The sequence below is a fragment of the Colias croceus genome, chromosome 26 (assembly GCF_905220415.1).
Source record: "Colias croceus chromosome 26, ilColCroc2.1".
Lineage (NCBI taxonomy): Eukaryota > Metazoa > Arthropoda > Insecta > Lepidoptera > Pieridae > Colias > Colias croceus.
In genome coordinates, this window is record NC_059562.1 from 4545038 (window position 1) to 4561118 (window position 16081).

Genomic DNA, 16081 nt, shown 5'->3' on the forward strand with positions numbered 1-16081 from the left:
GAGACTTTCGTACACGAAATTATTGGGCGTCTCATCAAAATAAAGCTACAAACGGAAAATTAGCTTGATAGTAGTCACTTGCAAAAATGGGCGATGTATCCTGAACTATTAATGGTGGATGTAAAATATATAACAAATTTTATATAGCTTCTATTGAATTGAAGTATTTTATTTACCGTGATATGTAATGTACCTATATGGCAATGTGTAAATTCCTTTTTCATCTATAATCTGTGTCCTATGTTTAAACAAGGCTTTCGATAGTTTACATGATTATGTAATACAGTCTTCAGTCGATCCTATAAAGATCTTTGATGTCCAAACTAAATTCAAATTCTAATTATTTTCAAATTCAAGTTCAAATGGTTATCTAATGGTTGTCTATGTGGTTATCTTGTTATTAAAGAAAAACATAGTGTAGTATTTATACATCGGCTTTACCACGAAATACAAAGTCATAAAGAGCCTCACATTTTCCATTCGTAATTTCAAACTTTAGCAAAAAGATTAAATCTAGCCTATTTTTTTTATCAGAAATCTTAATACCACTATTGAGTGCCTAATCTATTCAGCTTGACCTCCATTCTATATTACGTATCTAGACAATACTGAAATCTAGATAAAATTGACAGAAAGCACTTGAAAATTTTCAGTCAAAATGCGACGATGGCAAAGTGGGACTTATTTAAAAGTGGCCTTATTTTAGTGCCCTCTTGACGTTTTTTTAATTAATGAAGTTACAAGGGGTTTTAAATATGACTATTATTTACTTGCATAATGTATAAATCAAGTTATTTACTAACTAAACAATATATACATGTACCATATATAAAACACATAGGTGTATACATGTAAAAAGTTAATTAATAAATAAGACATGTGTTTGACTTTTTGTAACTATTAAAATATCACTAAAAATAAATAGCTTCAACATTAATAAAAGATTGATTTGAACGTTTTCAAATAAACCTCCGATTTAACAAATTAAGCCTTAAATGTACACAATTACGGTTCACAACAGCTCAATCCAAACCTCGACATCACCATCAAAACGCTCCATATTTTTTTCGCTTTTTAAACGAAATTGTTCAATAAAAATTATTGAGACGTTTCACCTGCAAAGGCTTCACATAAAGCTGTCAAGTATCACTTAGTATTGTAGGTGTGTCGGCGACGCAAAGGCGGTTGCGCACGCGCACCAAAAACAGCCGACAAAGCGAATTATGCATGTAATTCGCTTCCGATATACCTACTGACTTCAAGCGAAAAGATGTAGCGGTAAGACAATAGAGGATATTGGAAATTAATAGAGTTTAAAACCGGTTAAAAAACCGATTTATTTAAAATTGATATGAATTATATTTTGTTTTATGTACCTATGGAATATTCTTTGGATAAATAAAAGTATGAGTTAGTGATTAATGAAATAACACTTTTACACACATACGAGTATGTGTTGAAAAAGGTACATAATACCATATGCAGTTACATATTATGTCAATTTACATGTATAAATATATAGGTATAGGTATACATTGGTATACCTATTGTTCAATAAATATTGGTATACCTATTGGTATACATATGCCTAACTTAGGAAACAAATTATCTAATACCAAGATACTTACTTTAGTCCTGTCTATTACTCACAAACTTCCGTAACAAAAGATTATCTCAATTCATAAATGCAAAATAAATTCTACATCTTCCTCGAAGCAAATCATTAACAACGCTAAAGCTCCACATTATACCACGATATTTAACCATTGTTATAGTTCAAGGACAGGCAAACACTGGGAATGAAGCCTAGTTTCCGGCGAAGCCTCTAGAACCATTATACAAACGATGACAGCTTGAAGTATTATTTCAAACCCGTGAACTGGTCATGTTTTTCTTGGAAAGAATTTTATTTTATATTGTAGAATAACATTTGTTTAGGGTTTCAAAATAAAATGTTGGTCGATTGTGTGAAGATTACTATAATTATGTTGTCAAATTTGGATTTATAACGATACTAGAGGTCCGCCCCGGCTTCGCCCGTGGTACATATTTCGCAATAAAAGGTAGCCTATGTCCTTTCTCGGGTATCAAAATATCTCCATACCAAATTTCATACAAATTGGTTCAGTAGTTTAGTCGTGATTGAGTAACAGACAGACAGACAGACAGAGTTACTTTCGCATTTATAATATTAGTATGGATTAGATTTTCTCTGTAAAAAATATTCATTTACATTTGGTAACTTTTGTCTCTACTCTACGTTGATATTTCACAATAATTCACCCTAAGTTTGAAGTGTTGATTACTCCAATATATAGCGAACTAAATATATATCGAGATGAACAATAGCCCGCGCGTTTGCAATTCTTGCCGCGCAGTAATTCATTAAAAGCATCTTCAAAAGGCTGACAGAACTCATATTCCGTTTGAAAAAGAGAACTCCGCGTATTTACACATAAACCGGAAAAATCCGTGATTACGCTCCCTCCCGAACGACGCGGGAATAAAAAGAAATCTCCTAAAACGTCATTACGGACATAACTCCACTGTCCTCGGAATATATCTTCCATACAAAATACTTTAAGCGGAAACCTCATACGCATCATGACTCGACAATGGACGAATCCCGCTATCACAAGTAATAAAAGCACCGAGCGCTCACATTAAAATCTTATCCCTTTCTTAAATAAAAAATTCACGAAAAAATAAGAGTGGATACCTCCCCTCTATTATTCAAACCACCCCTGGCCCCCCGCGTTGTTACGGGCCAGAACGGGTCGGGCGCGGGCGAAGAAAACTCAAAGAAAATCTAACTCTGCTGCCACGTTGTAAAGATACTATTGCCGTATCACCTCTGAAATGCAATATATCAGAATTGAATTCTATTCCGGTGTGTTAAAGGTCGAATTCGTGCGGTGCGCAGGGAGTGTGCGGCGAGGGAAACGCGGCTTAGTCGTTAGATATTTAAAATGAGATGCAGCGTAAGGGTGGGGTTCGACGAAATCCGAATTACCGGGGCGTATGTAATGATTTTCCCGGACGGAATTATGCCCCGGTATCGGAGACGAATTGGAGACTGGAAATTGGATGTTCTTTTTACTCGGAAACGAGGGTTACCAATGGATCGATGGATGTTTCTGGTCGAAATAACTAATGCTATTGTGAGGACTTGGAATTTTTAATTGAACAGACTTTTACGTAGCTTCTATAAACAATCATACATATTGATGTATGATTGTTTATAGAAGTATAAATGGGAGAAGATTCAGTTTTTTTTACGAATTTGGATGTACCAATAAACATTGAATGTTTTATAAATAGTTATTTGATACGTGGAAAATAAGTTATGTATGGTTAGAGTTACGTGATTGAATGTGATGATGGCAACGTTTAAATATAATTTAAATATAGAATTAATATTTATAGTTCTACTACTACTAGCTTACCGCCCGCGGCTTCGCCCGCTTTTTCTAAAACGATTTGAGATTTAAAATTTTAAACTATCCTATCTCTCAAGTTGGATCAAACTGCACATGGTGTGCGAATTTTATTATAGTCGGTTAAGTGGTTTAGGAGTCCATTGAGGACAAACATTGTGACACGAGATTTATATATATTACGATGAAGAAGTATATATTAAGGATAGGAGCAGCATTACTTAAAAGTTAACTGACATAAACTTTCGTACTTTATAAAATTTTAGTTATGTTTTGTAGACTAATGAACAACCAATGCTTAGCTTCAATTAAATTTGAAGAAAGCTGTTTGTTTCTTAAATATAAACGAACTGTCCCAAAACAGGGTCCCACTTAGGTCCTCACTAAGGTCACAAATCACAATAGAGCAGTTTTTCTAATTGCGATAAGAGGTCATTACCCCCGTCTCCTAGATAAGAGGTCGCTACGTGGCTCTGATGCGTCGTGGTGATATGTATAATTGGCATGGCTTGTAGATTGTGGCCTCTTGACTTGGTAACATGGTTTGAGATGTACCAAAAGCAACAGTAAACACGATTATACATCATATAAGAATAAGCGGTATTTGAAAGTCGTTATACCTAATATGTATAAAATGTGTGGCACAAAATAGATATAAGCTCTTCTGTAGAAAAAAGTTTGAATTATTTTTAAAGTTTTATTGTGTATTTTTTTCCGATTTTTTTGTGTTTAGCGATAAATAAAATAACATAATCTTGTTACAATTATTGTAAAGGACGAAATAAGAAATTGATTTCTTTCATATTTCTATAAATTCCTTATAATAAATGTTAATTTTCATTCCTTTTTAGCAAACTCAACTTCTCCGAAGCATATACAATTACCTACATTGATTTACAATCTAAAATTTTTATTAACCCGGAAATACCGGTACTTACCGTTATCGGTATTCATATCGGTGCCAACACCGGTTTGGTGCCATCCATCATCTTGGATGTAGTCCACGTTGGATCCCTAGGAGTCATGCCAAGATGGTTGATACACTGATTGTATCGTACACGACTACGAATGACACGTACAAGTTGTGGCAAACGGGCGTTTGGAACGCGGCGTTTTCCCTGATACTTTCGTTAAGAGAAATTTATATGTTATATATAAAATTATTGTTAAATATCATTCAAAATAATATTTAGGGACTTCTTAACGTTAATCCTGATAAAATATTGTTCAGGAAATAATGCGGTTAAATGACGGTACTGACTTCTTTTATTTGTTTTACAATAAAATTTACTTGATAACAACATAAAAAAGAGAAAGACAGATATTTCATGTTATTGCATGTATCAGCATATTTAAAACATGTCCATTGCTATATAGTAATCCAAAGTAGTTAAATTTTATAAGTCTCTCTTTTAAAAACATTTGCAAATATATCTATGTAGTATGTACTAGGCCTGCAGACGTAACTAGTAGTCTAGGAACGCGACAGGAACGCAGCTTTAGCTACATTATTGCAGCGAGATTATGCAAAAGTGTACGTGAGCCACGCACACCAGGGTCCCAGTCATGCCAAGATGTTTGATACACTGATTGTATCACACACGACCACATACAACACGTACGAGCATGTGTTGCAAACGGGCGATTGGAACGCGACGATTTGCTGACGACGCTACAAAATAGCTGATATCAGATAGTTTTTAAGAATTAATAAATGTTGCCCTAATCATTGAAAGGTGCATGATCGCTACTTTATAATTGTTCAAATGTTTATCATAATTATTATTAGTACGAGCTTTGAATATTAAGGTAGGTACCTAGGGACAAAAATAAAATTTTAAATAAGAAAAACTTTGTTAAGCCATCCTTGATTTATAAATGGTGTAACTTACGCCACTTTGTTGTAAAGATATGAATTAGCATGTATCACATTTTTAGAATTGAGCACTCACATTGATAAAATCGTCTAGTGTTTCTATAAAAATAACAAACGAGCGTTTTAATCGCGACGTTTTTAAAATACCACACTCTTCAATATACTAAAGTCATATTCACTGAGATGTAAATTAGCTATTTTGGTTTAAAAATCAAATAAGTAAGATAATTCATAATATGCTGAATCGAATTCTTGACGAGTGTCTTTTTGTGTATTTAAACCGAATAAAGTTATAGAGCATTTTGAATTTATGTAGTAATTATTATACAAGTAAAAAATTGTTTGCTTTTGCAAACGGGCGTTTTTAAAGCGTTTTAAGAGTAGTCTAGTGGGCGCCGATAAATGACACTTGATAATTGAATATTACCCTGTTCGATGCTAAAATTATCTCAAGAAGTAGATAAGGTTCTATTATAAGGGTTTTGATAATAATAATAAATTATTATTATCTAACTATTGTTAAATGGAAAATTACTATGGAGTGCTTTGATAAGTTACGAGTACTCTTATGGTTGGACATACTTCTGTGGCTTTTAAGCAACTTTGTCTGTTATTTTATTATTATTATTTAAATAAATCGTTGCAAATACAATAAATTGCATTTTAAATACAGCAAGACCTTATAATTTAGCTTGTGAATTGGTATAACAGAATTTCATGGCTTTTAAGCATCATATTGATTTAATTATAATGTAATAAATTAAAAATACTTTTACTGGCATCGTTTGTACAAGAGGCGCGATTGTTTGAACTTTGAACAACCCACATCTGAATAAATTGGTTCAGCATTTTTTCGAGAAATCACCAACCACCGTTTCTTAAAATCATCAGCCATCCCTACAATATTCTAGCATACATCAACAAAAACTTACAGACCTCATGTCACATATTTCAAACTCATCTATATTACATAGTCATCAAATTGCCTTCGCCGGGAACGAACCCGCGAGCAAACACGCGTGGGGAGCCTTGTTTACTGTCTCATATAAATGAAAGGGGAACAGACTGATCATTTTCATCTCATTCTTGGGGGAAGTTTTAATTCATCATTCAAATATTAATGAATTTAAATTTGCATACATTTTGTTGTAAGTATGGCTTTGGGTTTTCGTTTAAAATATATCAAAGATGTAAGCGTAGATATTGTAAACTATTTAAATTATATCTATACTAATATTATAAAAAACCTGAAGAGTTTGTTTGTATGTTTGTTTGTTTGAACGCGCTAATCTCGGGAACTACTGGTCCGATTTGAAAAATTCTTTCGGTGTTAGATAGCTCATTTATCGAGGAAGGCTATAATATGTATATCATTACGCTACGACTAACAGGAGCGGGAAATGCGGGTGAAACCGCGTGGAACAGCTAGTTACAGATAAATTGGAATAAAATTCCAAAAATATAAACTGTGCTTGTTGTATCTACAGATTAATGCGTATACTAAATATTGAAACATCGGGTTAAAGAAAATAATGTTAAATAAAAGGAGTATTTAATTAGAAGTAAATTAGATAGTCTAAATGAAAGTATATTATGTATTAGAATCCAAAAACTACACCGAAGTAATATTGAGAACTTAGAAAGGATTTTTCGAAATATGGGATCTTTACTGTTGGTTCTTATAACGTTATAACTGTCTACTACTAGCTTCTGTGCGCGGCTTCACTCGCATGCGAACCGATTATCCTCATGTATTTCAAATCAATAAAATAATCTTTTGCCAAATGTCAATACAATCTGTTGATTAATTCTCATCAGAGTAACAAAACCTCGATCCCTACTAGCGTAGACAGCACGCAGACAGTGTCCTAGTATGAACTATAACAGTAGGTATCGTCTATACCTAGTCGAACTATTGTATAAAAATGAAGTATCAAATAATATCGCTGACACCACAAGTGTAGGCGTGTCGTCTGATTCCCATCAGATATCCGCCCATTATATAAAACTGAAGTGATAAGACACGATGATGGCTCCCTTGGTACATATCTGGTTTCCATATTGCACGTAGCTTCAACTTAAATATCGATAGTGAATATTTTTAAGTTAGAAGAATAGGTACCTACTTTGTTGCTTGAATAGGTATTGAATAAGTAAAAAAATGAAATAAAGTAATTATTAATTTTTAAAAAGTAAATATCGTATTCTTATATTGGGATTCCTTATGCGTTCTCTGATTTCTTAATTGAAAATTTGTTTTATTGACTAAAATGTATTTCAAAGTTTTAAGGATAACTCTTTTGAAACCGATTGTACATTTCCTTTCTTTATCTATAAAAGATGAACGAACTACCTACATTTAAACGGATTAAAAGAAACTACATGAAAGAGTTATTGAAAATTTAGGTCAAAGCATTCTATAAAAAAAGGTCAACCAATGTTTTAGAAATGTGAAATATTGTCAAAATCCAACTTTACAACAGCGCACGCCATCTGTAAATAGAAGCACAATACATTGAAAACGTACTCATTGTACACAAAAGTTGTATCAAAAAGCTTTCATAATTTCAGGCAAGTTAATACAAAAGTCGGGGAACGCGGTCAATTTTTTCTATACCGAATAAAACTAGATGTAATCCGCAGACGAAGCGAAAGCGAGCGACCCCGAAATTGGAAGCCGCATTCATCCAGACAAAAGCTCTAAACACCCCGATGGCAAAAAGAAAATTTCCATCCCCTCCTTGATTTAAATTTCCCGCCCAGAGCGGGGCGGCGACGTGGGGGTGGCTTCCGCACAAAAGAGACGCAGCTCGACTTTCATAGAAAAGAATGAGACGACCGTATGTCCACCTGTTGCGTTACAAGTTTCATATTTTCGCGTTATCTTTTTTCTTTTCTTACGTAAAAGGATTTGAATGGCGCGCCGCGTGCATGCGTACTGGGCTTAGGTATCGAACGGTATCGATGCGCCGCGTCACGCGTACAGCCTAGCGCCTGACGCATCTTTCTTTTTATTTAAGAGAAAGAAAATTAATCATTTATTTATTATCACTTATAATTCCAATTTCAGGAGAAAATTTTAAATGAGATTACATATTTTTTAAATAAATTGATAATTTCAAGGTAACGTCATGGCAATACCGTCACAACATGGAGTAAAGCGACGATTTTGGTATCTTTGAATCTAGTCCAAGAAGTTTCACTTCTGACACGTGTGCTCGGCACACGCTCTATTTTATGGAACCAAACTTTTATTTAGATAATAACTTGATACAGATAAATAAAGGCAGGTAGTTATAATTCCTTGTAACATACGCATCAGTTTACTCAGGAGTCAGGATGAAGACAGAAATAAAAACTGTTTGTGTTACCGCTTCCGGTGGGTCGCGGGTTCGAAGCCAGCACGTGCTGCGGTTATTACGAAGAAATAATCTAATAAAATATTTTTTTAGTTATTACTGTTTATGTTTATGTTCCAAGTTTACTAACTTGGTTTTTATCGGAAAATATTTTGAGCATTTAGAATTGGCGCGATATATCTGTACGATAAGCACAGATATGAAAAATATTTCGCGCATTGTAAATGCACAAATAAAGCCGTGTACAGATCTTCGTAAAAATATAATTGAAATACAATAATTATACCCAGTTATATTATTTAATAATACATCCGTTAAAAATGATATCGTGACAAAAATAGTTATTTTAAAAGCAATCAATTATACGTCTAACAATATTCCCGTATCGATAATCCCGTACCATCGATCACGATTTTAATACAGATAAACGAAAATCAAATATTAATCTCCAATATGCGCGCGCCTTTAGACAAGATATTTGGCAGATAGACTATCTACAGATTAGATATATAAACGGTTAAATTCACAGCTTACATGATTTAATGCCGTGTTTTAGTGTAATCGTAATAATGGACATGTTGACAACAATATCACGTGGTTATCAATACAGCTGATAAGCGTTGATAAATCTCGATTTGCTCGCGTTTAGCACTGCGCAGTTGGTACCGTGGGAGTTTGATATTGCTGATTGTTTTGTCGCAAATGCGGGATGCCCATCGGGAGTGTTACTTTACGAACAATATGGTTGGAACTTGGAATAGATTGAAGATTAAACACTTTCATTTTAATTTATAACCATCCTATGATAACTGCAACCATATTTTTCATATAAAATTTAGCTTCACTTAGAAATTTTAGCCTTTATAAACGGATTTAAATTGCCACTTTTTTCGATTATAATAAACAACACATTCTACAATACTTCCTTCACACTCACGTATAATTCCTTTTTATGGAAGACATATGCAAAAAGTTAAAGTTTAATTTACGATAATTTAAATCTATATTTTTTACTTTATATTTACAAGGGCATACTTGGTAAATATATTTTTTATAAATGTATTCTTTTCTTTTTTATTTAAAATAGAAGCTAAACTTACCATAGAGACAGGCAGCGGGTGCGCACCACCGTTGGGGTAGGGGTAAGGCGCCATGAGGTAGCCCATGTTGAAACCGGCGGCTGGATGTGGCTCAAATTTACCTAGAAATTATATATTTTATTATAAACTTTTCTTATAAAACAATAAGTAAGTATACTGTATTACTGTACTGTAATTTGTACGAAGATATTTATCATGCATCATTCATTATTGCTTTTACTATTTTTGTAGGGAGCTTCGATAAAGAGGATTTTTTGTTTTCATCCAAGTAATATAAATAAGTACGCGAATATACTTTCAGGACCTACGATACAGTAGGTACATCATTAAACAATTGCTTATTCATATCATATCATCCTTACATGGAGTTTTACTATATGCCAAAAACTAAAACGATCAGCAACAACCCTAGTCCTATTCTGGTTAATAACTTCGCGCCCGAAAATTACATAGTAATTAACACAAAAATATTCATTAAACTCTTTAAACCCAAGCCCCATATTAATAAAAATGAACTATTATTTTAAATAGCCACACTAAAATTGCTCAACATAATACGAGTATTAAAAATGTAGTAGCTTTTACAAGGGTTGTACAGTCGTAGAGAAAATTATACCCGCACAGTCATTTACTTGCGTAATTGCACTGTACCTAGTGTGTATTTAGTATGCATGTATATATATGTAGCTATTGTCTCGCTCTACGAACTAAATGGAACACTATTTTTGTGCATTTTCTAGGTGACAACTCTGGCAAGTGTTCAATTTTTCTAAGCTGCTGTGTAGTGCTTAATATTAATACTATTGCGTTTTTAATCAAATTTAATGTTAATTTAGTTATAGGTGCATATATATTAATGGACTGAATGCATTTATGTTTGGATTAAACGTTTACAGAACAGACAGACAAGAACAATTTTACCGACTAATTGTATTCACATAGTTTAGGAATTATTCGTGAAAGTTTCCTAAATGATACAATCTGTCACTGTAAGTTTCGAAACTTTATCTGCATAAGTAAGTTTATAAACTATCTATGTAGTTAGTACCTATTCCATTATTTAAATATATCTTTATTATATGCAAAGGTTTTAAAATAAAAAACGACACAAAATTTAAACGTTCTCTATCTTCTCCTTATTAGTAAAAAAACGTATTTAATTACCAAAAATGAACAAATATATTCGATAACGGAAATAAGAATGCAGTAGCACGGACCACTAAAACCTATGTACACATGTATTCCCGCGGCTTTGTTTGCTTAGGCCGGACCTACCGCGGATTCTTGGAAGGGAATCCTTGACCACACTATTTGTATGAGAAATACCTTGAGTTTGGGAATTTAATATCTCGAAAATTTAATTTTGGATTGGTATTTGGTGAACGGAAAAGTATCGGTTTAACCAGACTATTTATGGTCAAAATTTCGTTTAGTTTTTTAAATAGTTTTGTTAAAGTTATTTATTTATTTATTTATTATAATATAACGCATTTTTAAAATATGTATTAATACAAGGTTTCGATTGAATAGAAATCTACGTAAACATTTTTCAATGCAAATAGGAGGAAATTGTATTTAACTTTTTAACGAATCATATGTATTGTTTACTGAGTATTGCTACAAAAGTACAAACTCACAAAAAAATCTTTTTTTTTTTAAATATCAAAATTCATAGTACCAGGCGCTCATGAATTCACAAGAGCCAGAATAAACAGAGGTCACATTCAGTTCCGAACCGGACATGGTTCATATAAATTGCGCTCGACGTCACATTTTCACTATTTGTTTTGGATGTTTGTCCGTGGGATCTCACACTTTTTTCCGCTATCTATTTATTTATTTCCGTTTTTGCTATTGTATTTGACATTTTCTTATTGATTTTATCTCAATAGATAATAGAGATACCGACAATATTTTTTCGGGTTCGATACGACTTTGTGATTTGCTAAAAGTTGCGCGATTATTTTTGAGATTTTTATTCATTTTGTTAAGTATTGACCATTTTTTATTCATTATCAAAATACTTATTATTATGAAAATCGCAACTTAATATCACACATAATAAAAATAACTATGCCTGGTATTTTTTCTATGCATTTCTATAACAGTAGTCACCTTTTGACATAAAAAGGCAATAAAAAACTTAAACTTAATACACTTAACAGTAAAGTTAGCGACGCGGACGGTAAATAAAGCTGATTTTCAGATTAGCGCGGCTACTGGTCAGCTTTCTAGGCATATTTCTTAAAACTGGTTTCATTGTTTTTCTTGATATAATAGGATGACTAGGCTTTACAGAATCGTTGTATACAGTATACTTATAAATTATTATTATTAAATGGAGGAAATATTTGTTTGTAAGTTTGTTTGTAGATAAAATAAAAACAACTATAACGATTTCGACAACTCTATCGCTTGTAGAAGTACCATAATGTAGTTATTCCAATTAATTTTATTAAATTTTGCTTTTATTCATGGCCAATAGTTTATTACTATCAGTTTAACGTTCATTAATTCTTAATTAATAAATATTTAAAATCTTTGGAAATATAAACATGCTTTATTACATCTTCATTCATTTAAAACTTATGAAAAAATAATAATAGTTTAAAAAAACTAAAAAACACGCTTTTTATAGAAAACCGAACAAAAAAATAGAAAATTTTATCAAATTAGTGTATTGTCATCGGTCCTCAATAAATCTACAAAGTTTGAACGAAATCTGGCCGTTTAAAGTGGGTCAAAATCGCGCCCAAAGAAGTCGGTTACAAACATACAGGTGAAGCTAATATAAAGCGTGTAATAATATTCTTTGAATACTTAACTTACCATACACCCTAATAAGTACATATTTCAAAGGAAAAATAATATTACTATTCTAATTAAGAAATTGGAATAAAATATTCGTTGTTTAGCATATTAAATAAATCCTAACATGGATAATTCAATTAGTTTAAATAAATAAATCTATAGCTTTTTAAAGAATTCAGGGTTTAATAATCTATTATGTTAAACTAGAAAATAAAGGCGTATCACACAATCGATTTAAAGTGCGTTTTATTCATTATTTTTAATTGAATTTGGACCTAATATTTAGGGCGATAATCAGACTACTTTTAAAAAATATTCCTCCCTTAAAGTGAAAAAAAAACCTCCTTAAAGATTTACAATTTACACGGTATAATAAATGTAATTTCTTAATTGTGGTATACCTTATAATAAATAGGATATATCTCCATTTATTATGTTTTAATCAATTTAATATTAACCATGTTCTTTCAAACCTGTTGACATTAAATAATGTTGTATGCACCACAACTGATAAAAACCTTTTTTATCTTATTCCAGTGTTAATGACCCGTCTCAGATCTAAAGATACATTATCTAGGTGACATTTTAAAACTTTATTAAAATAGACAAGTATCTCTATATTTACTGCGATGATTAAAGAACTATCTATGCTAAGTGACCATGTTATGCAAAAGATGGGGATATTTTTATAAAGTAATGTCTTGTTTTTCATTAAGCTGATTAGTCTCATTTGTCATAGATATTTTTGATAAGTGAATACTTTACGATTATGTGATTATAAAATGACTTGTCATCGCCATTATTCACATTAATTACAGGTAGTCGTAAAGCTGCAATGTACTTTCTCTTATTGGAATAATTTAAAAATATTTTTATGTAGTTTTTTTCGCACTCATCATGTTCATCTATCATTCTTAAAAAAAAAACTAATCTTTACTTCATATTATTCTACATCATACTGCAAACAATATCCTTAAAGTATTATAATACTAAATTTCCACCCGCGGCTTCGCCCGCGTTTGCAAAGGAAAACCCGCATAGTTCCCGTCCCCGTGGGATTTCCGGGATAAAAACTATCCTATGTGTTAATCCAAGTTACGCTCTATATGTGTGCTAAATTTCATTGTAATCGGTTCAGTAGTTTTTACGTGAAAGAGTAACAAACATCCATACATCCATACAAACTTTCGCATTTATAATATTAGTAGGATATATTCACGTAACAATATCTATCTGGCTCAAAGTATTAGGTTTAAAGTTCTAGTATGCTATATCTAGTATATAGTATAACTACACTCAGGTACCCTAAGTGCTATAGTAGGCAAATTTGCATAAATATAAAGTTCCTAGGCGACAGACGCGGACGCTAGACAGTTGAGGTACGGTTTTAAAACATGCTTAGCATTGCATTTATGGGTTCTATATATTTTAAACTGTAAAATATTTGATATAGTATCAGTAGGTAAATAAAAAGAATTTATTATTATTAAACTTCAAAAATATGTATAGGTAACATTTTAATGTCATAAAAAAATAAATAAAATAAAACACTTAACGAAGTACATACCTACTTAAATATCCATACAGACAGAATATTCAACGATATTGATTAAAATAATAAGTATATTCTAGAATATCGGCGTATGAAATTAATAATTAAATCAATTTCCGATGGCACAATATTTGACCGCGGCTTTTCATTTTGCGTGTCAATTAAATTTATATTGAATTAGGATTAAATTCGTTGTAATTGCTAATTGTATTAATTATTAGATTATTGCTCTGTTTGGAATGTGCAAATGTTTTTAAGTGTAATCAATTTGATAGCGAAATTATTGAAGTAGGAATTTTGTTTGATATTTGGATTTAAGAGTGCTATATGGAAACTAAATTCGCCCTATGACTGTAATGTTGTTCTTATTAGTGGGGTTTAAAAAGTTCACAAGCCTTTACAATTAACATGAACGTTAAATAAAAAATACGGTTTTATAATCTCTAGGAATTTGATATATTCCCCTTTTCATATAAATAAATGGATTCCAAGATTTTAACAAAATTTGCATCCGCAGCTACCAGGAACCCATAAAATCCCAAGAGAACAAAACGCACGATCACCCAGTGGCCACTCGCAAAAAACTCGTTAATCTAACAACCTGAACTTAATTGTGAACGCATATCAAGATCCAATTAGAAGTTGGGTATAATGACATAAAACATCAGGCTTGCTTCAACGCAAATCGTGCGAGCGGGACGAACATATTGTATCGTGGGAGAGCAAGCGAGATAGATGACAAGCGTGAGAGAAGATGTAGCATTATAGATTTAGTATGGTGTCCATGCGAATGTTGGTTCTTATAAGGATCTGTTTTGTAAGCAAAGAGTGTGATTTATGACGACAAATTGTTGTCATTTATTGTTAAAGCGATGCGTCGAGTGATGAAAAAACTGCGTCAAGTATGCTAGCTTGTAATAGAGTTCTGGTAAACTACGTACTGGTATATTTACCAAGAAATAGATCAAGATGTGATTTAGTTTTTTTTTTTACATATTCAAAATATAACTAAGTACCTGTATTGTTTTTATAAGCTGTTATCTAACCCAAAAATCAGCAAATGTTGGTACCTAATTCCTCTATGAATGATATGCAAACCACTACCTCAACAGTTAATCACTACATACCTAGTATAAAACAAAGTCGCTGTATCTGTCCCTATTTCCCTATGTCCCTTTGTATGCTTAAATCTTTAAAACTACGCAACGGATTTTGATGCGGTTTTTTAGGGTTCCGTAGCCAAAATGGCAAAAACGGAACCCTTATAGTTTCGTCATGTCCGTCTGTCCGTCTGTCCGTCTGTCCGTCTGTCACAGCCGATTTACTCGGAAACTATAAGTACTACAGTGATGAAATTTGATGGGAATATGTGTTGTATGAACCGCTACAAAAATATGACACTAAATAGTAAAAAAAAGAATTGGGGGTGGGGCCCCCCATACATGTAACTGAGGGATGAAATTTTTTTTTTCGATGTACATACCCGTGTGGGGTATCAATGGAAAGGTCTTTTAAAATGATATAAAGTTTTCTAAAAAACATTTTTCTTAAAGTGAACGGTTTTTGAGATATCAGCTCTCAAAGTCGTAAAAAGTATGTCCCCCCCCCTCTATTTTTATAACTACGGGGTATAAAATTCTAAAAAAAATAGAGGTGATGCATGCTAATTAACTCTTTCAACGATTTTTGGTTTGATCAAAGTATCTCTTATAGTTTTTGAGATAGGTTGATTTAACTGTAAATAATAAGTTTATTATATTTGCTGCTACGGAACCCTTTGTGCGCGAGCCCGACTCGCACTTGGCCGGTTTTTTTTAATAGATAGAGTGATTTAAGAGGAAGGTTAGGTTTTAGACCAAGCGGGCGAAGCCGCGGGCGGTAAGCTAGTCTATACATATAATATTAAATATAATCTTATTTATTTTCAAAACCTTTTCATCCATTCC

At 32.4% G+C, this 16081-nt stretch overlaps 1 protein-coding gene across 5 annotated transcripts in view; it reads right to left on the reverse strand.

Moving 5' to 3' along the window:
- Window positions 1-16081, reverse strand: part of LOC123703406 (protein pangolin, isoforms A/H/I/S) — a 137311-nt gene that overhangs the window by 51162 nt on the left and 70068 nt on the right. For all 5 annotated transcript variants that reach the window (XM_045651361.1, XM_045651360.1, XM_045651359.1 and 2 more), the window contains exon 4: window positions 9773-9873. In XM_045651361.1, coding sequence (XP_045507317.1) covers window positions 9773-9873 — 101 coding nt within the window. The remainder of the gene's footprint in view (window positions 1-9772; window positions 9874-16081) is intronic.